Raw genomic sequence first — 23507 nt, 5'->3', positions numbered from 1 at the left:
AGGGAGGTGCAGGGGTCAGGGCTGGGGTGGGGGGTGCAGGGGTCAGGGCAGAGGGCTGGAGGGGGGTGCAGGAGTGTGTGTGAGGGGGGTGCAGGAGTCAGAGCTTGGGGGGTGGGCTGGGGTCATGGGGGTGCTCCCAGCCCCTTGCCCAGAGCGGCTCACAGCAGGGAGCTGGAGGGGATATGCCCTGATTCCACCCCCTGTCCCCACGGCCCCGTCCCCACCTCTTCTCCACCTCCTCCCCAGAGCCGCGAGCGCGCTGTGGCTCCACTTTCCCCCCTCCCCCGCAAGGGCTATCAGCTGATCGGTGGCAGGGAGGGGAGAGGAGGAGGGGCAGGAACCCAGCGCGCTGCAGGAAGAGGCAGGGGAGGGAGAACTTGCCTGTCCTGCAGCAGCAGCCGGCAGGATCAAGCTTCTTCACCCTGCCCCCCGCATGGGGGGGCGGGGGGGCGGCGCGTGGAGAAGAGCAGGCCGGGGCGGGTGGGATTTTTAATAGCACGCTGCTGCCTGCCGGGTCCCGGCCGCTGGCCCCGCTCAGCCTGCTGCCGGCCTGGGTTTGGCAGCAGGCTGAGCAGGGCTGGCAGCTGGGACCTGGCAGGTAGCAGCGTGCCATTAAAAATCGGCTTGCGTGCCGTCCCCTGCATTAGGGTGTGCCTGGGAACACCCCGTACGCACGCCTATGAATGGAAGCAAGGTTTGTGGTGTGACACCTCATGTTTGTTTCTTGAGAGCAGGGAAAGATCCCAGGTGCTCATTCTTTAGCTCTGTTGCTCTAGCAGTGAAGCACTGACATCCAAAGCTGGGCTTCTAACCTGAATGTGCAGCAACCAGCCCCCGCTCCTGCCTGAGCAGCCGTGTCCACTGGCGTCACAAGGAGGGGAACACCCCATGGGCGAGAGGTTTCAGAGGGGTAGCCATGTTAGTCTGTATCAGCAAAAACAACAAGGAGTCCTTGTGGCACCTTAGAGACTAACAAATTTATTTGGGCATAAGCTTTTGTTGGCTAAAATCCACTTCATCAGATGCATGGAGTGGAAAATACAGTAGCGGATATAAATACACAGCACATGAAAAGATGGGAGTTGCCTTACCAAGTGTGGGGGTCAGTGCTAACGAGCCAATTCAATTAAGGTGGAAGTGGCCTATTCTCAACAGTTGACAAGAAGGGGTGAATACCAAGGGAGGGAAAATCACTTTTGAAGTGCTAATGAGGCCAATGCAATCAATGTGGCCCATTTCAAACAGTTGACAAAAAGGTGTGAGTATCAGCAGAGGGAAATCAGTTTTTGTAGTGACCCAGCCGGTCTTTATTCAGGCCTAATTTGATGGTGTCCAGTTTGCAAATTAATTCCAGATCTGTGGTTTCTCACTGAAGTCTGTTTTTGAAGTGTTTTTGTTGAAGAATTGCCACGTTTAAGTCTGTTATTGAGTGTCCAGGGAGATTGAAGTGCTCTCCTACTGGTTTTTGAATCTTACAATTCTTGATGTCTGATTAGTGTCCAAGGACTCCATGAGGGAGAGACACCCAACCCAGCCACCGCCGCCTCCCCAGGTGAAGCGCCAGCTGCTGCTTCCCGCTATGAGCGCCTGCTTCTCCCTCCTCTCCCGGGCTGGCTGCGGCCGGGGAAGGTGGCAAGGGAGTTCTCCTGGCCTGGGTGTGTCTCTCGGGGCAGAACGCGGTTTTGCCATTTTTTTGCACTACTTTGCGTAGGGCATATTTCATAGGGTTTTTTTTAATTGTTTCTGACAATTGAGGATGATAGGGAATACGTAGTTGTTGCTTTACTTCTAAAGCTTTTAATAATTTTTAACTCCTTTTTTTTTTTTTTTTTTTACAAAATATGGTCCATTATTTGAATTAATTACTTTTGGGGTTTCATATTTACTGAACACTTTTGGCGGTGGTCTTTGCAGTATGATTTCTGGTGGGAATTGCCTCCATCCATCCAGGAAAATAATTTACTATTACTAATAAATACGGATTCTCCTTTATCTACATAGGAGGTGACATTTTTCCAATTTTATTTGGATAATTGATCCAGCAGTACCATTGTTTCTTAAAAGTAAATGCAAAGCGGGCCCAAGAATCCGGATGCAACGGGATGGCGAAAAAACAATTTGCCAAATCTATGACAGAGATCCATTTAGGGGCCCCCTGTATTCTTGCGATCACTTGAGGCAAATCTGTTACTATTGGTGCCATGGCAGGGGTAGCTTTATTAATTTGTTTTAAATTCACTGTTAATTTCTAATCTTTTGAAGCTTTTAGTACTGGCCAAATTGGGCTATGGTATGCAGATTTTCCCTTTTTAATCACTCCCTGTTCCAGTGATTTGATTGTTTTCTTAATTCCTGCCTCTGCCTGCACAGGATATTTATATTGTCTCCGTGGTGGCACTTTATTCCTCACGATTTTAACACGTGCTTTGATTTTACCACAGTCTGCTTTGTTCTTTGTCCAGACATTGGGACACTCTTTTACCCACATATCTTGTTGATTTAGTGTAATTTCCTTCACTGCTTTTGCAGTACATATTCAGGAATGTACCCTGCTGTCGGGGTGTCTTCTGTCCAGTCCGGCACACGCCCCAGAACTCCGTTAAATTCAGAACCAACCGATTTCTCTTTAAAAAAGGAGTCCCTAATATCACTGGCTCAGTCACCTGATCTATTGGAAGCATTTGTTCTTTACAACAAAAATCCCCCATTTTCTCTCTGGGTATAGCTATTTTTACTGAATGATACATTTTTTTCTGTCACTCCTTCCCCAATAGAGGAGGCTGCTGTAATGACTTCAGGCACATATGGAGTCAAATTACAACTTCTGTTTACAATATTGACACCAGCCCCACTATCCAATAGGGAATTTTTGGGTCCATTATTTTCCACAATGACGGTTATCGTTGGTCTTCCATTCGAGTCCCATCTTAATTTAGTTATTGTCTCCCACTCCTGGGGACCCATTTCCAGTGGGAGCAACTTGTTATCAGGGCTTCCCTGGTAAGCAGAATTTTTTGAACCCTCAGCTTGCACAGCTGCAACTCTTTTCTGCTCCCTAGACATTTCCTCTTTCATCCTTTGCATTTTTTAATTAATTTATCCGTGTGTCTCCCATTCTACATATTCATATTTACTTCCTCAATTTCAAATACCTCCTTCTCCCCCACCCAGTGCGCCGCATTCCCGCTGGGGTGGGAAAAGGCAGGGTGGGGCAGGGACTTTGGGGAAGGGGTGGAATTGGGGTGGGACAAGGGCAGTGCAGGGGTGGGAAGAGGCAGGCCAGAGGCCGGGGGGATCAAGCACCCACTGGGCAGTGGGGAAGTCAGCGCCTTTGGCCCTGGGGTTTGTCACTAATTGTATTTCTCCAGCCAATAACCCCAATGTTATTCTTCTTAACAACTAATTCCTGGGCGAATCCCCAGGCTTCATGTAATTTGCACTGGATAAAACTTCATGGGTCTTTGACTTGTTTTTTTTTCCTAACAGCATAATAAATCGCAGTACCAGCCTGTGTGCTTCTGGCTGCCTCTCCAAAGCATTTTTTGCTCAATCTACGGCCTGTCTAATCTCTCCAGTGGTAGCTGTCCTGATCAACCTGTAACATTTACCCATACTTAAATTTTCCGTTCCTCCTGACTCTGCCCACTGTACTAGCCATGTAGCTAGATTTTTTATATTTACTGGGCATAATGACTTTGTCATCAACTGTAAGTTGATGAACTTGCAGGAATTATTTCTGTTTGTTCTGAGGGTACCTCTCTGGCTGCATCTTTGACAGTTGATCTATGTTCTATTCCTGCTATGGACTTTCCTGACTTTGGCTTTTCCGGACAGTTTTTTATTTCTTTTCTCAATTTAGTATAAAGCTCCTCTCGAGGCCGATCAAGTTCCCTTTTCTCTTGATCCCCACATGCGTCCTCCAAATCCTCCATACCAGATATCATTGGAATCCAAATCCAAATCTCTCTCTTTTTGACAAACAGCTGCAACCTGCAGCTCCGGTATTTTTACTTGGTTTTATAATGCTGCTATAGTTTTCTTGCACCAACTATGAGAAACTCTTGCAATTTCTGTTTCCTTAGTCAGTTTTTGAATTAATTGTTTCATCCCTACTGCTTATTTTTGTCTGCCTTAATTTTTTCCTGATCCACCATTTTCTTTTTTTATTCCCTATTTTGTTTTTCCATTTCTTCTAATTGAGTTTGCATTATCTGTGCCTGCCTCACTTCCCTCTCCAAATTTTTCTGGCAAGTTTTAAAATTCTCTTGTAATGTCTGGAACTCCGCACAGATTTTCCCCTTACATGTGATTGCCTGCTTTACAGCCTGCCACAACAGCCACACTCTGTCTGCTTTTTACTGGCATTAGGGTTGTACAACTGTCCATATTTCTCAAACATGTTTTCTAAAGTGTCAGCTGTTACATTGGGTTCAACCACACCTTCCATACAGAGGTGCATAGAGCTGTTAGTGTTCTTCCATTAACTGTTCTCCCCTGTTGGCGACGGATAGGGTTGCCAACCAACTTCCTAATTTCTGAAAACAGGACACTACAGCAGGAGCATTGGAATCCTGCCCCTGCCCCACCTCTTCCCCCTGAGGCCCTGCCCGCTGCTCCGCCTCTTCCCTTGATGCCCTGCCCCTTCTCCATCTCTTCCCATAGCCCCCCGCTTGCTCACCTCCTCCCCCCACTGCATTTCTCATCGCTCAGTCCTCTCCACCTCCCCCACCTCCCCAGCTGGGCTCCCTCTCCTTCGGGGAGGGGAGCTGCAGCTCCTGACACAGAGACTGTCTGCCCACGAGTTGCAGGTAGGAGGCCTCCCCGGCTGTGCAGGTGCTGGCGCAGGTTGCTGACCCTTTTCCACCTACCCCCACCCCCTCCTACGGTAATCGTACTTTTGGTGTGTGGTCAGTACATCTGACAAGACACTGTACAGGTCCCCTTTTGACTGGACGTTGCAGTTGAAAATGGGACACCTGGCAACCATAGCCACGGACCACACAAATGAGTCAAATCATTGTACATGACTCTGTGATGAACTACTACCCAAGGGCAGGGCCATCCAGGGGTGGGAAGAGACTTTCCAGAGAGACTCTATTCTAACTTCCAGATGGACATTTCTGCAGACAGCTATGGAGTGGAAGTGACAGCTATGGAAAGACAGCTATGGAAAGAGCATGGAGTCATGCACAGCTGGACAAACGAGCACATGGCAGAGAGTCCAAGGAACGCAACTTGTGGAGGTAGGTTACTGACTGGATCTGGATCTTCAGTGCATGACCCCACAGGTCTGACACCAACTGGGACAGCACAAAGTGTTTTACACAGGGATACCAGAGTTTTCCAAAGTTGCAAGAGGTTGCTGTGATGGAATACACCACTATTCACACCCTACACACTACTCTAATATTTGTACAAAATATGCCTTATAAGGTATAATTTCAATCTTGCTGGGCAGTATTATCATAGTGAAACGTATGCAGCAACTTTGTATATACAATTATGAACATAAGCTGAAATCACGACTGAAGTGTGTTTACCAGACACACCTGGGGAGTGAGTAAAACTTTTTCAAAAACAAAGGAGAAGTTAGTGCCTCTAGCCATGGTGCCATCAAAGCTGATGGGCCATCAATTGTCAAGTCGCCATTCTTTGAAAAGGAAGGTGGGCAGGAACAAAGAGATGCAAACAGCAGCATGAAACCCCTTTCCCACCAAAAAGTTCATGTCTCCCCACTCAGCTGAGGAGACCTTTATCTAGGAGTCACTCTGAGAAAAATCCATTTCACAGGTGATTGAACTATAAAAGAAAGGGCCAAACACACACCTTGTTATCTCTCCCTGTACATCTAAGAGCACAATAAAGAAAAGAAAAACAGGTCTTGGACCTCAGGAACTGATCCTGAGCTGACAACTTGGTCAGCAATGCTACTGGAAACCTGTCGTAAGGGTTTCACTTTGAACTAAGTCTAATTTGTTCAGTTTAATACTAGGAAGTATTTTTATATTTCTTTTTCTTGTAACCATTTCTCACTTTGATGTCTCATCACTTGTACTCACTTGAAATCTACCTTTGTGGTTAAATAAATTTGTTTTCTTCCTTAATTGAAACAAAGCCAGTGTTGTGATGTGTGGGTAACTCCCTTTGGGGAGACAAACTGTTGCATATTGATCCCCTTAGCGGGGCAATGGACCTATTCTATCAGGACTGTCCAGGAGAGGGCTGGACAATTCAGGCCAAACATTTCTGGGGGGAAATCTGGGACTGTGTATGTATTGGGATCACCCTGCAGTAATAACCAAGGCTGTGAAAGCCAGAGTGTGAGCTGAGCGTGGCGGGCAGGCAGCAGCTAGACACAGACACTCGGGGTACGACCGGAATGCTGGAGGCTGTTTGTGAGTGGGCCGGGTTGGGAGCCAGAGCAGCAAAGCGCTACTGGGTCCCCCTGGTTACAGGGCAGCTGGTGACACTGCCCTGCACTAGTCTGGATTACACTCTGGATTGTGATTGCCTCATTGGACAATGAGAGTGGACACAACTCATATCCTGGTTGGATGTTCCAAGATTTTGCCATGACCACGGGTCATTTCCTCATTGGTCCAAGTCAGTTTTGCCCAGCAGAGTGACCAGCTGCGCCACCCAGCACAAACACGAGGAAGATCAGATCTAGGTGCAGATTTCAACTGAACAACTCATATTTATTTTTATGATGGGCCCACTTCAGAACTCAAATCCAACACTCTTGTGAAGTGACTTGGGTTTGGAGCTGAAGTTTAGGAACTTGAATTTAGATCAAAGCTTCACAACTGACCCATTTTTGCTATTAGTGTTACAGAGTTAATAGTGTGACTTTCCAGTTCTCTGTTATTACTCATTATAATGTATTCCGACATTAAGGTCCCAATCCAGAAAAATCTTAAACTTATGCTCAACGATAAGCATGTAAGTAGTCGCACTGAAATCAATGGAACTGCTCAAAGTGCTTGGACTTAAGCACACTGAAGTACTCTGTCGTGTGAGGGCCTTAAGAAAAAAATGAAATAAAATATTGTCAGTTTCAGGGGACCTGCACTTATATTCCCCTCACCTTTCCATTTCCCCGGTTCCCACTGCCTCCCCAGGCTCCTCACCCACCTCCCCATTGCCTTGGCCCTGCTGCCTTCCCACAGCCCTGGCAATCCCCTCTTAGCCTTCTGTGTTCCCCAGGCTCATCATGCACATCCCCATCATCCTGGTTCCCTGCTGTCTCCCCCAGTCTACCCAGCCATCCCCCTGACCTCCAATGACTCCCCCAGGCTTCCCAGCCATCATCCCATTGCCCCTGGCCTGTCCAGCTTCCCGTGGGCTCCCTGAGTCCCTCTGCTAACCCCCCCTTCCTGAATTGCCCTGAGCTTCCTTCTGCAGTCAGCCAGGCACACCTTGCTTTTCTCACCAGCCTGGATTATCTCAGGGTGACCCTAATGCACTCCCAGTTCCAGATTTTCCCTCAGAAATGTACGTTCTGCCAAGTCCAACCCAACCGAGAGAGTCCAGAAATACTAAATTTGTTATTCCTTTAAAGAAATATATACAGCAGCTTATTTCCATAGACAAAGTTACTCCGACACTTTACTTAAACACACTGGGTTAGATGAAACGATGAATCAAGTTTATTAATAACAAAGATAGATTTTGAGTACAAGCAACGAGGCATAACAGTCAGAAATGGTTACAAGAATAATAAAGATAAAACTCTGTCTAGTGCTCCAGCAGCCAGGGAGGATGCTGGCCTTGGGCTAACAGAGGTTAGGGGGTGCTGGGGTTAGGGGCAGCAGATTCAGTGCTAGTGGTCAAGGCTGGGCTGGCAGGGCTCTATAGTGCCCCCTCTGGCTGGGTCTGGGTCCAAGGGGTGCTGGCCTGATGGGCGGGGACCAGGGGTAGCCAGCCAGGGCGTGAGCACTGAGGCCAGAATGCAACATCTGTATGGGGCAGATGCCCTCCCAAGGGTGCTGGGCAGGGACATGGGTGTGAGCTCCTGAAACACACACACATTACACAGCTGAGTGAAAGCTCCTGTAACACACACACACAGAGCACAGCACAACCCTCTTGAAACACACACACACACACACAGAGCCATGTGAGAGCTCCTGGAACCACAGGGGCTAGAATTAGGGGTGCTATGACACCCCCTGGTTTGAAGTGGTTTCAAATACATACAGGGGTTACGGTTTGGCTCACTGGCTCTCAGCAGCCCCCCAATACAAACTGCTGCAGTCCCGCCCCTTGCCTGTATCGCGCATGGACACAGAGCGAGCGCTGCTCACACACCCACCACACACAGCCTGGGGTGTGATCTCCTGTGACACACGCACCAACACCGCACAGCCGAGCAACACACACGACACAGCCCGACCTTTGTCCTTCTGTCACACGCGCTGCCCCCCTAGTTCCCCCTCCGCTCCCAGAGCCGGGAGAGAACCCAGGAGTCCGGGCTCCCAGCTCCCCACGGCACAGCCCAGGGGCGGGGACCGGGCTGCCCCGTTACGGGCTCCTGCCGCCCGGGGAACACGTGCCGCGAGCGCCCCCAGCGGCCAGACTCGGGACCCAGGCGTCCGGGCGGGGCGGGGCCGGAAGGTCTCTGCGCTGGGCCTTCCCCCGGCACCTAAAGATGGCGGCGCAGGCGCGGGGTCCTTGAGTCGGGGGCGGGTGGGGAGCGCAGCAGGGCGGGGCCTTCCCGGACACCTGGGTCCCAGCCTGTGCGCAGGGAGGCGGCCCCGGAGAGGCACCAGCCGCGGGGCGGGAAGTCGCTGCCCGGGCGGAGGAAGCGGCCGGGGCCGGAGCCGAGCCCGGCGATGGCTGCAGCGGGGCCGGCGAAGGTAGGACGCGGGGCGGGGACTCCCCGGCCGGGCACTGGCTGGTCCCGGCTGGGGCCGAGGGGGGCCGGGGCCGGGTCCCTCCCGCGCTAGTGACCCCGGGGCTGGGGGCTGCCGCAGCCGGAGCGCTGGGGCCGGGGAGCGGCGCTGGGGGCCCCGGGCCGGGCGGACACGCGGAGCCGGGCCGAGGAGCCCCGAGGCGGCCGAGCCGGGGCCGGGAGCGGGGCCGAGCACAGGCCTGGGGCGGAGGCGGGGACTCCGGCCGGGGGAGGAGCCTGGTCCTGCCCTGGGATTCGGGCCCTTCCCAGCGCCCCGCCCCAGAGCCCCCTGGGGAGCCGAGGGCGGCTCCTGTCCCCGGCCAGCAGGGCCCGAGTCCTCGGGGGGCTGTGCGGGGGGGTCTCCCTGGGTCACAGCTGCTGGGCTGGGGGTTCCCCGGGGGCCGCTGCCCTAGAGCCCGCGTCCCCTGCTGAGAGCCCGGGCTGGGGCTGGAGCGGAGGGTGCTGAGTGTGTAACGCTTGTGCCAGCAGCTGCGGGTGGCGTTTGAGGACGTGGCTCTGTATTTCAGCCGGGAGGAGTGGGAGCTCTTGTCCCGGCCAGAGAAGCAGCTGTACCGGGATCAGATGCTGAGGAATTTCCGGGCCCTCGTTTCCTTGGGTAAGGACCAATTTCCCTTCATTTATTCACATCTGTAAAACATTTGGGTTTCCTATGTGGCACCCTGTCACTGAGTGGTGGCAAATGCCAGCCCCTTTCAGGTCAGCTCGCTGTTGGAGGAGAACTCAGGGCTACAGAGCCTGGGGCTAATCTTGGTGTAACTGGTTTATTTGAATTACCTGCCTCAGTCGTGGCACATCCCTGATGGTAGCAAAGAGCCCATGAGCAACCATCTCTTCCCGGAATCCCAGCCAGAGGTTGAGGGCAGCAACTCTGCCTCAGGAGCTGATTCTAGTCAGACAAATAGGGCAGGGGGAAAACACTGCTGCTGCAACAGCTCCCCACCTTCCCCAAAAGAATGAACATAGTAAATTTAACAACTGTACAACTGAACAATGCAAAAGAACTGGAATGTCTGTGTAACGGTGACACCGGGTGACACCTGCCATGACACGTTGTGGCCGATTTGCCTTAGTGACATGCCTGAAACGTTTCAACAGCAATAAGTCGGCAAGGAACAAAGTTCCCTTCTTCCAAAGTCTTCCCCATGATCCATGTTTCAGGAGACAGTTGGGTAAGTGAAATAATTACCAGAAAGAAGGTGGTTGCAGATTTTCTATTCGCCCTGTCTCTTAATCTGAAACTAATGGGTGTTCACTGGTCTTTTTGTGGGTTAAAAGAAATCCATGTCTCACACTTGTGCTATGGAACGTAGTGCCACAAGATAGCATAGAGGCCAAGATGTTAGCAGAATGGGATAGTTCAAGGGAACATCTAAAGTTACCCCAGCAAGGCTTTAAACTCGGCCCCACTGCGAAGAGAGAAGGGTTGTAGATGTTGCCGATTCAGGGTACGAACTGAACTTGCCTGGTGGGAGACGGGAAGAAGGCTTATTGCTATGGAAGGTTTATTTCTATATTCGCCTGCTTTGGTTCTCTTGCGCTTTACTCTGAAGCAGCCTGTGAGACTGATGTCCTGTTGTGCCAGGTGCTGCACAAACATATAAACGAGTCCCTGCCTCCAAAAATTTAATAATAAAACTTTCCCCCAAACAGGCTCTTCAGGTTCCAAACCGGACTTAATCCACCGGATCGAGCTAGGGGAGGCAGAGCTCTGGATCCGGGATGCCGAGGGCTCCAGGGTACACTCTAGGCCTGAGAGCCCCTCCTCAGGTGAGTCCTAATAATCCAGTCCCTTCTGATTTACACACCTGCTAGTAGAGAACTCCTTGATATAGGCAGAGCGAGATTCACAGGCTGGGAGCTGAAGAGAGACAAATTGAAGCTGGGAATTAGGGGCCAATGTTTATCTGGGAGGGGGAATAAACCATTGGGAGAGCTCCCCTTAGGACGCGATGGATTCTCCCTCACTGGGAGTCTGTCCGTGGAGATGGGGTGGCTCTCTCTCAAAGCTTCACTCTTGTTCCACCAGCAGTTACTGGGCCAGAGTCAGGAATGACTGGGGGAGCTTCTCTGGCTGGGATAGGCAGGAAGCCAGGCTGGATGGGCACAGTCGGCCTGTCTGGCCTTGATATCTATGAATCTTAGTCCTGTCTCAGTGCAGAGATGATTTCTAAGTATTACCTAGTCCATCCCTGACAGGTATCTGTCTAACCTGTTCTTAGAAACCTCCCATGGTGGAGATTCCACAACCTGCCAAGATCATTTTGTTCCAGTGCTTACCTACCCTCAGAGGTTGGAAGTTTTTCCAAATATCTAACCTCTATCTCTCTTGCTGCAATTGAAGCCCATAAAATCTTGACCTATTCTCAGTCAATAAAGAGAACAATTTATCACCCTCCACTTTGTAACAACCTTTTATGTCCAGGAGGACTGTTATCAGGGGTTCTCCCCTGCCACCTCCCTTCTTCTGACTAAACAAACCCAGTTTTTTCACTCACTTCATAAGTCATGTTTTCGAGACATGTAATCAGTATTGTTGTTCTCCTCTGACCTTCCCCAATTTGTCCACAAAGTTCCTGAAGTGGGGGGCCCAGAAGAGGACACAGTAGTGGGCCTAGCCTGTCCTCGTTTTCCTCTGCTTTCCTGTGTATTTGTAAAATGCTTTGTTTTTTCCCTTTATAATGCTAGTTTAGTTTTGCTTTTTGCCTTTCTAATTTTCCCCCTACATGCTTGTTTTGTTTTTTAAGACTCATTTTTATAATTTGACCTGCTTTCCGTTTCTCGTACGACTCTTTTTTCAAGAGTTGCTATAGCTCCACCATGCCTCAGCTTCCCCAGCTGTTTAATGGAAAGGGCACTGGGGCTGTGAGCAATGTTCCCTCTCATTTTTTTTCAATCCATCTGCAGAATAAATTTTGTTATGTGCACCGAGGTCTGTGCGCCACCGATAGAAACAAAAAACCTTGATATAATAATTTTTAAAGTTACCATAGGAATAATTACTCCAGCCAGGAGACATTAGGTATTTCAGAACTCGCTAATTAAATTAAATTTAAGTAGAAGAGAAATAAAAATCATGAAATGCATAGACCAGTCAAAACACTAAAGTAACACACTTAGGAGGCATAAAATTGCAGAGATGATATGTGCATTATAGGAAGTACCAAGAAGTAGCAACAGTACTACAACTATGTGTTCGGAGGTGAGTGTGAGAGAGCCAGAGACCGTGTGGGTTTGTACCACACAGAGTCAGTGTGTGTGCTGGGGAAGTTTCTGAGAGATGCTGGGTGCTGTCTCTAAGACATTCACTGAAAGCTCTCCTGAGCCCTGTCTCCCCTGCCCTCACTCTGAGGAGATGGGTACATGGACTGGTGGTGGGGAGGAGGGGAGATAGAGAGACTGTGTGAGCTGGCTGCTGGGGGGCAAACAAGCACCTGGGTAGAAAGACAAGCCTGTCTGGCCATACACCACAACACCTTCTAGGCTTCCCACACCTCAGAAAGTCATACCAAGGTAAGGGGCGCCCTAGAGATTTTTCAAAAGGCTTTTCATGCCTCTGCAAGAGCATCCCAGAGTCACTGGCCCTTGGCAGAGAAGGCGCAGTCCTCTCCAGGTTCCCACCCCACCCCCTCTCTGCTGCTTCACTTCGCATGTGACCTCTCAGACTGGAGAAACCTGTCCCCAGCGAGCAAGGAGAAAGCTGGGAATGACGCCGGGCAGGGTCAGTCACATATGACTAGTGTAAGGTGACGCCATGCAGAGGCGCCATTGTGTAGAACAGATCTCTAGCACCTGCAGCACTTCGCTGTAATGCTCTAAAACTGCCCCACGGGCCAGGCGGCTGCTGTGGGGGGAGTGGACAAATTTGGGGGCCAGATTAAATCGACCTGCAGACCATGACTTGGAGTACCCTGGTGTATGGGCTGGCTGTGAGAGAGAGGGTGGTGGTATCGCCTTTGTCCCATCCCTTCTTCTCCTGCTCTTTGTGGCATGAAATTGTTGTCACTTACATTGCTTCAGTGTCAATGCTTAGCACAGCCCTCAGCCCTAATGTGTCTGTGACTGTCTGTAGACCAAAGGCTGGGTGGCAGCCATTCACCCCTTCCAGCTCAGCAGTGCCAGGGAGCGGGTTGTGACACAATACAGACATGTTTTCCAGGTTACATCAAACAAACCCTGAGTGACTGGTCATCCCCTCAAAGCCCACACACAGACCCACACTCCCTACCTCTCAAAACCCTCACCTTCTTGAGGATTTTAGTTTAGTTTTAGTTTCGCACAAAGACTGAAACCTCAGGCCGAGAGTAAATGATTTCTTCAAAAGGAATTCCTAGAAAAGGACTCACCCCCCCCCCCCCACAAAAATAAGCTACATTGTTCTAAACAGCTTTAAACTGGTCTCACTGCACCCACATGAAGGGATTGTAGCCCCTCAACTAAACTAGTTTCAAACTAAAATAATTACAACAGCAAAAATGCTGAGGAACAGGCTTCATGCTATAAAACAGGAGAAAGTGAAGAACCAATACCACATAAATAAACCCCTCTGATTGAAATAAAGACAAAATCAGTTTGAAAACAAAACCAGGGTCCTGTTGTGCCAGGTGCTGCCTGTATCCTGGGCAGGCTTCAATTTCAGCTTAAAACGAGACCCAAGACATGCATAGCCCCTTTGGGAGCAGGCGCTGGGTGCTGTGGAAACACCATAGGGTAGAACCTATGCCTGGCTTGGTGTGCTACCCCGCCCTGCCACCATTTACAACACCTGCCCTCCTCCTCGCCCTGCCCAGGGGGAACTTGCTGCCCAAGGAAGCACCCTTCTCCCAGCACTGCATCCCTAACCCCAGCCTGGTGCAGAGGGGTTGGTGTGGGGTAAAGCAGTGGTTCTCAACCAGGGGTCTGGGGACCCCTAGAGGGGCCTTGAGCAGGTTTCGGGGGGGCCTCCAAGCAGGGCCAGCATTAGACTTGCTGGGCTCAGGGTAAAAAGCCGAAGCCCCCCCGACATGGGGCTGGAGCCCAGGTCCCCGAGCCCAGGTCCCCAAGCCCTGCCACTCAGGGCTGAAGCTGAAGCCTGAGCCATGTAGCTTCATGGGGGTCCCTGTAGCATGGGTGCCCTGCTTGCTACCACCTAATGCCATCCCCAGCTTTGATATGCAGAAAACCAATTATTGTGGCACAGGTGGGCTATGGTGTGTTTATAGCATGTTGTGGGGGGTTTCAGAAAGAAAAAGGTTGAGAACCCCTGAGGTGAAGAACATGTGGGTGTCAAGACCATTCACTGAAATTTGACCTGCCTCCCTTACCATCATGACCATGGGCGGGGGCAAATCTGAGTGGAACTGTAACCCTGCAGACCAGGTCTCAATGCCCAGACAGGAGTTGCCGTTGCAGGGTGAGACACCCATCCCAAAAACAGTCACAGACAAATGGGCCAATCGCTCCATCCGTGACATTGTCTATCTTGACAAACCTGCAGCCCTAAGTGTGAGCTAACGCCAGGATTGCCTCTGCTCTCTCCAGCAGGGCTCGGGATCCTGGGGGGAACGCGGACACAGTCTGAATGTGGGGAGAGCACGGTAGGAACACAGGAGCCCACATCCCACAGTGGGATCCATGCACAGGACGCAGTCCATCCCCAAGGTAAACTCAGCGAGAGACCAAATCTGACTACACACCAGAGACTCCCCATGGGCTGGTGTCCCCATCAGTGCATCGACTGCAGCAAGAGGTTCAGGAACCCCTTCGCACTGACACAGCACCGGCGCACGCACACTGGGGAGCGGCCGTACTGCTGCACTGACTGTGGCAAGAGCTTTGCAAAGAGCTCAGCCCTGAGAACACATCAGCGCAGGCACACCGGGGAACGGCCGTATCGCTGCACGCACTGTGGCAAGAGCTTTGCAGAGAGCTCAAATCTGAGGATACATCAGCGCACACACACTGGGGAGCGGCCGCACCGCTGTGCTGACTGCGGAAAGGGGTTTGCACAGTTTGCACACCTGAAAAGACACCGGCGCACGCACACTGGGGAACTGCCATACAACTGTACCATCTGCGGCAAGGGCTTTGCCCAGAGCTCAAGCCTGAGAACACATCAGTGCGCACACACCGGGGAGCGGCCGTACTGCTGCGCTGACTGCGGCAAGACCTTTGCAGAGAGCTCAACGCTGAGAATACACCAGCGTATGCACACCGGGGAGCGGCCGTACTGCTGCACCGACTGCGGCAAGGGCTTTGCACATAGCTCAACTCTGAGAAAACACCAGCGCACGCACACCGGGGAGCAGCCTTACCACTGCAGTGACTGTGGCAAGAGCTTTGCAGAGAGCTCAAAGCTGAGAATACACCAGCGCGCGCACACTGGGGAGCGGCCATATCACTGCACTGACTGTGGCAAGAGCTTTGCAGAGAGCTCAAAGCTGAGAGTACACCGGCGCACACACACGGGGGAGCGGCCATATCGCTGTGCTGACTGTGGCAAGGGCTTTGCACAGTTTGCACACCTGCAAAGACACCAGCGCACGCACACTGGGGAACAGCCGTACAGCTGTACCGACTGCGGCAAGGGCTTTGCCCAGAGCTCAAGGCTGAGAACACACCAGCGCACACACACCGGGGAGCGACCTCACCGCTGCACCGACTGCGGCAAGGGTTTTGCACAGAGCTCAACCCTGAGAATACACCAGCGCACGCACACAGGGGAGCGGCCGTACCACTGTGACGATTGCAAGAAAAGCTTCAGCAATGCCAGTACGCTGACCAGACATCAGCGCACACACACACCGGGGAGCAGCTGTACTGCTGTGCCAACTGTGGTAAGAGGTTCAGCAGTGCCAACAAGTTGACTCAGCTTCAGCGCATGCACACCAGAGAGCAGCTGGACCACTGCGCTGTCTGCAGAAAGAACTTTGCACAGAGCTAATACCTGAGAATACACCAACGCATTCACAGCGGGGAGCGGCTGTACAGGTGTGCTGACTGTGGCAAATGCTTTGCTCACTTGGGCAACCTCACCTGGCACCAGTTGACTCGCCCTTCTGCCACCGCCAGGGCCCAAGGGGCTTCTGGCAGCTGGCGGGCCTGGCACAGTGCCAGCAGAATCAGACCAGGGAGTGGTCCTGTCCCCATGATGCCCAGCAGAGACTGTGTGGGGCAGCGAATGGGACTTGGCTGAGCAGTGTGGGGAAGAGGAGACAGGCGAGGAGATTTTAGATCAGATGGTCACAACCGTCTCCATTTGGGACCCCCTCCATCTAGGTGGGGTCCAGCCAGGTCTCTCTCTTTCTGTCAAACTCCCCCCAACACATATAGCTGTCAGGCAGCCAGGACAATCCCCCTTCCTCCCCCTGCATCCCTCCCCCAGAGCCACCTTGATTTCAGCCAGGGGGTGACTCTTAGGTGACATCTAGAGGTGGGATTTGCAGTCCTGTCTCAGCATGGATTGGTCCAAGGGAGGCGGGGGGGCAGGACAGCACGGTGTGTCAGATTGAAAGAAGACTCAGGAACTGCTCAAACAGTCTATTCTAAATAGAAATGTGATGAAGAAAAACTACGTGCCTAATGTGTAGCAAAGGTCTAACCAGTTGTTTCTTTGCTATTAAAGAAGTTGATGCATTCGAATGGTGTGTGGAGAAACCAATATGACGTGTAAATCTTTAAGAAACCAGTCCAAATGTCCTAAGGCCTAACTGACCATGAGGCCTGATGAACTGTGTGACTGGCGGGTGCGCACAGAGAGTTTTGCATTACTCCTTGGGGAATTCTATGCCAAAAGAAAAATAAAAATTCTGCACACCATATTTTAAAATTCTGCATATTTTTTTTGTCAAAAATAACACAATAGAATTACACTAGTTTCAGTTATTTTGATAGTTTGAAATAAATTATCAGCAACTATGTTTGTAACACTACAAACAAAGATTCAGGAAGTGATTTTTCACAGATAGATTCCTTACTAGTCATTTTAACACAGAACTTTGAGTAATAATTCATTTAAACTACAATATAGAAACATATTTCCTGCACCCCTCAGAAGTAGTGCAAAGACTTGGGGGAGCCAGGGGTAATGGAGAAGCTGAGGGAGAGGGAAGTAATTGCTGGGAAGGAGCCTGGAGTGAACTTTGAGAATTGTTGGGTGTTGGTGGGAGACGTATGCAAGAGGGGGTTTTGTGGGGGGAGGGGAAGAGTGATTGTTAGAGACTTGGGGAGCCTCCCATATGAAACCCTGGCTCACCCTTGGTCTCTCCCATTCAGTCAGGCACATCTGCCCTCTGTCCCCATGTGTCCCTGCATCCCCCCATCCCTGTGTATTCCTGCCCCCTTTCACCCCCATGTGTCCCTGCATCCCCACTTGCATTCCACCCCTGGCTCAATGTTACCTCACTAGCTCCTGTGACCCTTCCAAGGACCCCTATATGCCCCATTTTGTCCATCTCCCCCATATTCCTTGCCTCCACACCTGACCCCATGGGCAGAGAACTGTGAAGTACCCTCTGACCCCCTCCCTCTGTGGCTGGCTGCTCCAGCTGTAAGCCAGCTGCCCTCTCTTCTGGTGCCACAGCAGCCCCCAGAGGGGGGAAAAGGTGTAATTGCAGCACTGCTCCATCCAAATCAATTAATCTGGGGTGAAAAATAATGTGGAGCACATGAAGTTTGTGCTTGCGCAGGTGGCACAGAATTCCTCCGTGAGTCTCGCATATGAAGTGACATCACACATGTAATCATTGATGTGCAGGGAAAAATCAAGCCCTGGCACAGAGGTGCGTAGAGCTGTTCGTGTTCTTTCCTCAACTGTTCTCTCCTGTTAGCCACGCCCACAGACTACGCAAATGAGTCAAATCCCTATATGTCTCTGGGATGAACTACTCTCCAAGGACGGAGCCATCCAGGAGTGGAAAGAGACTTTCCATAGAGATTGTTCGAACTTCTAGATGGAAATTTCTGCTAGGGATGTAAATACTGTTTTAAAAGTTAACTGTTTAAACAAGTAAAATATGTCATTTAAACAGTTAACTGTTTAAGTGGTTGGGGTCCATCTGACGGGCTGGGGCCAGGTCTGTCTGGATGGTGCTGTTCTGGCTGGGCCTGCTCCAGCTGGGCAGCGCTGCTCCGGCCGGGTACCGTGTCCAGGCCTGCTCCAGCTGGGTGGCACTGCTGCAGCCGGGCAGCACAGCTGGGCCTGCTCCAGCTGGCGCGGGGGTTAACAGTTAAGGCCGTTAACTGGTAAGACTATGCCTTACAGCTTCCATGCCTTCACATTTCCCAAATCATGGGAAATTCCCCATCCACTTATTGTCTGGCAGTCCCACAGCCGCCATAGCCTTACAGTCCCGCTTTCTTAATCCTTCTGAAATAACCTGCTCATTCACAGTCCCTCTCTCTTTTTTTCCCCCGCAACCAGCCTCCTGCCAAATCAATTATCCGCTTTTCCTGTGAATCCACAACTACTTCCAAGATAGCTTCCTCAGTCATGCTGTGACACATCACTGTACCTGTTTACAGTTGAGGTTGAGCTACTATCTATGGCAGATGTTCCAATAAAGTTCCTTTTACTTCTTTGTTGTGAAATTGAAACAAAGGAATGATTTACCCTCTCTGCACGTTTCCCTGCACTGACTTAATTAAAGTTTCCTCCGCTCCTATACTAATTAATGCCAGCAACCATTATATGTTTCTTTCTCTCCCCACTTCCCCCTCAGATCTACCAGTTGGGTGAGGCTGTAATTTGGCCACTAACATCCAATCCTGGGGACAGGGGTGTGATGGGTCGGTCACAGAGACACCCTTGAGACTGCCACTTCATATGCTGGGATACCACTGAGAATAACTCCTCTGCCAGAACAGGCATCTCTCAGCTCTGTCTTGCTGAGCTAGACACTCCAGCTCCAGCACAGACCCAGAGTTAGGGCCACACCCCTCTGCAGTTCAGACACTGAGATTCACTCAGCCCTGGAGCTTCTCAGTTAAAAGGGTCTTGCCCCCAGCACCCAGTGTACAGCCTTTCTGGGAGCCTGACCCCAGATAAATCTGTTTTACTCTGTATAAAGCTTATACAGGGTAAACTCATTAGTATTCGCCCTCTGTATCACTGATAGAGAGATGTGCACAGACTGTTTGCTCCCCCCAGGTAACAATTACTTACACTGGGTTTATTAATAAAAGTGATTTTATTAATTATAAAAAGTAGGATTTAAGTGGTTTCAAGTAATAACAGACAGAACAAAGTAAGTCACAAAGCAAAATAAAACAAAAAACGCAAGGCTAAGCTTAATACACTAAGAAACTGGTTACAAATGCTAACTTCTCACCCTCGATGTTATTTCAGGTACAGTCTTTCTCAAGTCAGTTGCCTTTTCTGACTTGGGTCCGTCCTGTTCTCTCCCACCTATGTGGTTACAATCCTTTTGTTTCCAGGTGCTTTCAGGTATCTCTTTGGGGAGGATAGGCCATCTCTTAAGCCAGCTGAAGACCCCCATTGTTTACTTCCCCCGCCTTATATAGAGTGTCCCTAAGGCAGGAAACCTTTGTTTGAAATCCCACCCCCCTCTGGAAAAGTACCAGCTTCAAGATGGATTTCAGTATCAGGTGATGGGGTCACATGTCTCTGTAAGACCCCAATCTCCATTCTTCCTGCGTTAGCCCACACTACACAGGAAGGCTTGCAGGTAAACAAAGCCATTCACAACTCATTGTTTCTGAAGCACCCTTAATGGTCTCCACTTAATATGACTACATCCGTAGCACAAGTTTATACCTCTTTTTCCTAACTCCAGACACACAAATAATACGTGCAAACAAATAGAATGAACAGGCTTAGTAGATTATAACCTTTCTAATGATATGTCACATGGGGCATTTAGCATAAAGCATACTTCAGTTATGTCAGGGGTCGGCAACCTTTCAGCAGTGGTGTGCCGAGTCTTCATTGATTCACTTCAATTTAAGGTTTCGCATGCCAGTAATACATTTTAATGTTTCTTAGAAGGTCTCTCTCTATAAGTCTATATATTATATAACTAAACTATTTTCGTATGTAAAGTAAACAAGGTTTTCAAAATGTTTAAGAAGCTTCATTTAAAATTGAATTAAAATTCTGATCTTACGCTGCCGGCCCACTCAGCCCGTTGCTGGCCTGGGGTTCTGTTCACCTAGGCCGGCAGCAGGCTGGAGCACCCACGGGGATAAATTAGCTGGTGCTCCACACCCACCGGCAGCCAAGCTCCCCCCTCTTCGTCTCCTTCTCCAACCCACTATGTGCCACGTCCCCGCTGGGGTGGGAAAAGGCGGGGTGGGGCAGGGACTTCGGGGAAGGGGTGGAATTGGGGTGGGGCAAGGGCAGTGCAGGGGTGGGAAGAGGCGGGCAAGGGGCCGGGGGGATCAAGCACCCACTGGGCAGCAGGGAAGTCAGCGCCTTTGGCCCTGGGGTTTGTCGCTAGTTGTATTTCTCCAGCCAATAACCCCAATGTTATTCTTCTTAACAACTAATTCCTGGGCGAATCCCCAGGCTTCATGTAATTTGCACTGGATAAAACTTCATGGGTCTTTGACCTGTTTTTTTTCCTAACAGCATAATAAATCGCAGTACCAGCCGGTGTGCTTCTGGCTGCCTCTCCAAAGCATTTTTCCCTCAATCTACGGCCTGTCTCATCTCTCCAATGGTAGCTGTCCTGATCAACCTGTAACATTTACTCATACTTAAATTTTCCGTTCCTCCTAACTCCGCCCACTGTACTAGCCATGTAGCTAGATTTTTTATATTTACTGGGCATAATGACTTTGTCATCAACTGTAAGTTGATGAACTTGCAGGAATTATTTCTGTTTGTTCTGAGGGTACCTCTCTGGCTGCATCTTTGACAGTTGATCTATGTTCTATTCCTGCTATGGACTTTCCTGACTTTGGCTTTTCCGGACAGTTTTTTATTTCTTTTCTCAATTTAGTATAAAGCCCCTCTTGAGGCTGATCAAGTTCCCTTTTCTCTTGACCCCCACATGCGTCCTCCGAATCCTCCATACCAGATATCATTGGAATCCAAATCTCTCTCTTTTTGACAAAGAGCTGCAACCTGCAGCTCCGGTATTTTTACTTGCTTTTATAATGCTGCTATAGTTTTCTTGTACCAACTATGAGAAATGCTTGCAATTTCTGTTTCCTTAGTCAGTTTTTGAATTAATTGTTTCATCCCTACTGCTTGATTTTTTAATTTATTTTTTTCCCGATCCACCATTTTCTTTTTTTATTCCCTATTTTGTTTTTCCATTTCTTCTAACTGAGTTTGCATTATCTGTGCCTGCCTCACTTCCCTCTCCAAATTTTTCTGGCAAGTTTTAAAATTCTCTTGTAATGTCTGGAACTCCGCACAGATTTCCCCCTTACATGTGATTGCCTGCTTTACTGCCTGCCACAACAGCCACACTCTGTCTGCTTTTTACTGGCATTAGGGTTGTACAACTGTCCATATTTCTCAAACATGTTTTCTAAGGTGTCACCTATTACATCGGGTTCAACCACACCTCCCATCCAAGGGCATGTCCCAAATGTGATGTTCCCCTTTGGTGTTATCTGGACTGGTGATCTGCTAGGCCACTCCAATCCTTGACTCTGGGAGCCAGCCTTACCCTGCTCTGCATCTGCCCTGTCCCCGTGTCTCCCTGCACACACATCCCATCCCCATGTGCCCTGCACCCCCCCTGCATTCAGCCTCTGGCTCAGTGTCACCCCACTAGCTCCTGTGACCTCACCAGCAGCCCTGGGTGCCCCATTCTGTCCATCCCCCCGCATCCATTGCCTCCAGACCTGGCCCCACGCGCAGGGTGCTATGAAGAAAGCAGCCCCTAACCCCCTCCCTCCCTGTTACTGGCTGCTCCAGCCATAAGACAGCAGCTCTCTGTTCTGGTATCACAGCAGCCCCTTGTGGGCAAAAGGTGCAATTACAGGGCTTCCCCATCATAATAAATTATTCTGCAATGGAAAGAAAGGTGGGTCACATGAATTCTGCGCTTGCGCAGTAGCACGGAATGCCTCCAGGAGTATCGCACGTGACGCGTCAGTACTGATATTATCATTGAAGTGTAGGAAATAATCAAATGCTGGTACAGAGGTGTGAAGAGCTGTTAGTGTTCTTCCATTAACTGTTCTCCCCTGCTGGCGACGGATAGGGTTGCCAACCAACTTCCTAATTTCTGAAAACAGGACACTACAGCAGGAGCATTGGAATCCTGCCCCTGCCCCACCTCTTCCCCCTGAGGCCCTGCCCGCTGCTCCGCCTCTTCCCTTGATGCCCTGCCCCTTCTCCATCTCTTCCCATAGCCCCCCGCTTGCTCACCTCCTCCCCCCACTGCATTTCTCATCGCTCAGTCCTCTCCACCTCCCCCACCTCCCCAGCTGGGCTCCCTCTCCTTCGGGGAGGGGAGCTGCAGCTCCTGACACAGAGACTGTCTGCCCACGAGTTGCAGGTAGGAGGCCTCCCCGGCTGTGCAGGTGCTGGCGCAGGTTGCTGACCCTTTTCCACCTACCCCCACCCCCTCCTACGGTAATCGTACTTTTGGTGTGTGGTCAGTACATCTGACAAGACACTGTACAGGTCCCCTTTTGACTGGACGTTGCAGTTGAAAATGGGACACCTGGCAACCATAGCCACGGACCACACAAATGAGTCAAATCATTGTACATGACTCTGTGATGAACTACTACCCAAGGGCAGGGCCATCCAGGGGTGGGAAGAAACTTTCCATAGAGACTCTATTCTAACTTCCAGATGGACATTTCTGCAGACAGCTATGGAGTGGAAGTGACAGTGCCCTGCACTGGCCTGGATTACACTCTGGATTGTGATAGCCTCATTGTCTCATTGGACAATGAGAGTGGAGACAACTCCTATCCTGGTTGGATGTTGCAAGATTTTGCCATGACCACAGGTCATTTCCTGATTGGTCCATGCCAGTTTTGCCCAGCAGAGTGACCAGGCTGCGCCACCCAACAGAAACACGAGGAAGATCAGATCTAGGTGCAGATTTCAACTAGACTATGCAACCCGGTACCCGGAAGCTGTTCCCCTACGCAACACAGCTTCCAAGACCATAGCTAAGGAACTAGTACAGATCTTTGCCCGGGTTGGGCTACCCAAGGAGATATTGACTGATCAGGTCAACTTTGTGTCCAAGTTGAAGAAAGCTCTCTGTTCATTTCTCCATGTACAAGCGCTACGGACCTCTGTATACCACCCGCAAACAGATGGCCTTGTGGAAACGTTCAATAGGACCCTCAAGGCCATGATCAGGAAAGTGGTGAGCGAGGATGGGAAAGATTGGGATACCCTATTGCCTTACCTCATGTTCGCCATCCGGGAGGTTCCGCAAGCCTCCACGGGTTTCTCTCCATTCAAACTACTATATGGGAACCACCCTCGGGGTATATTGGATATAGCCAGAGAAGCCTGGGAAGAGGAGCCAAATCCCGGAAGGAACATAGTTGAGCATGTACTGCAGGTGAGAGATCGGATAGCCCGAGTTACGCCCATTGTACGAAGAGAGCACAGGAGACCCAACGAACCCATTATAACCACCAAGCGAAGCTTCGACGGTTCCAACCAGGGTAT

At 50.4% G+C, this 23507-nt stretch overlaps 1 protein-coding gene across 1 annotated transcript in view; it reads left to right on the top strand.

The window, feature by feature from the left end:
• Positions 1–8718: 8718 nt before the first annotated feature.
• LOC141989675 (uncharacterized) overlaps positions 8719–23507 on the top strand; it is a 28292-nt gene continuing 13503 nt past the window's right edge. Inside the window, 6 exon segments of the mRNA XM_074956609.1 lie at positions 8719–8858; positions 9383–9509; positions 10565–10681; positions 14432–15703; positions 15706–16080; positions 18610–18622. Of these exon segments, the coding sequence (XP_074812710.1) occupies positions 8835–8858; positions 9383–9509; positions 10565–10681; positions 14432–15703; positions 15706–16080; positions 18610–18622 (1928 nt within the window). The 5' untranslated portion in view covers positions 8719–8834.

This window comes from Natator depressus, chromosome 6 (assembly GCF_965152275.1).
Source record: "Natator depressus isolate rNatDep1 chromosome 6, rNatDep2.hap1, whole genome shotgun sequence".
In the NCBI taxonomy this organism is placed as follows: Eukaryota; Metazoa; Chordata; order Testudines; family Cheloniidae; genus Natator; species Natator depressus.
Note: the sequence above shows the minus strand (reverse complement) of the source record. Positions and strands in the feature narration are given on the sequence as shown.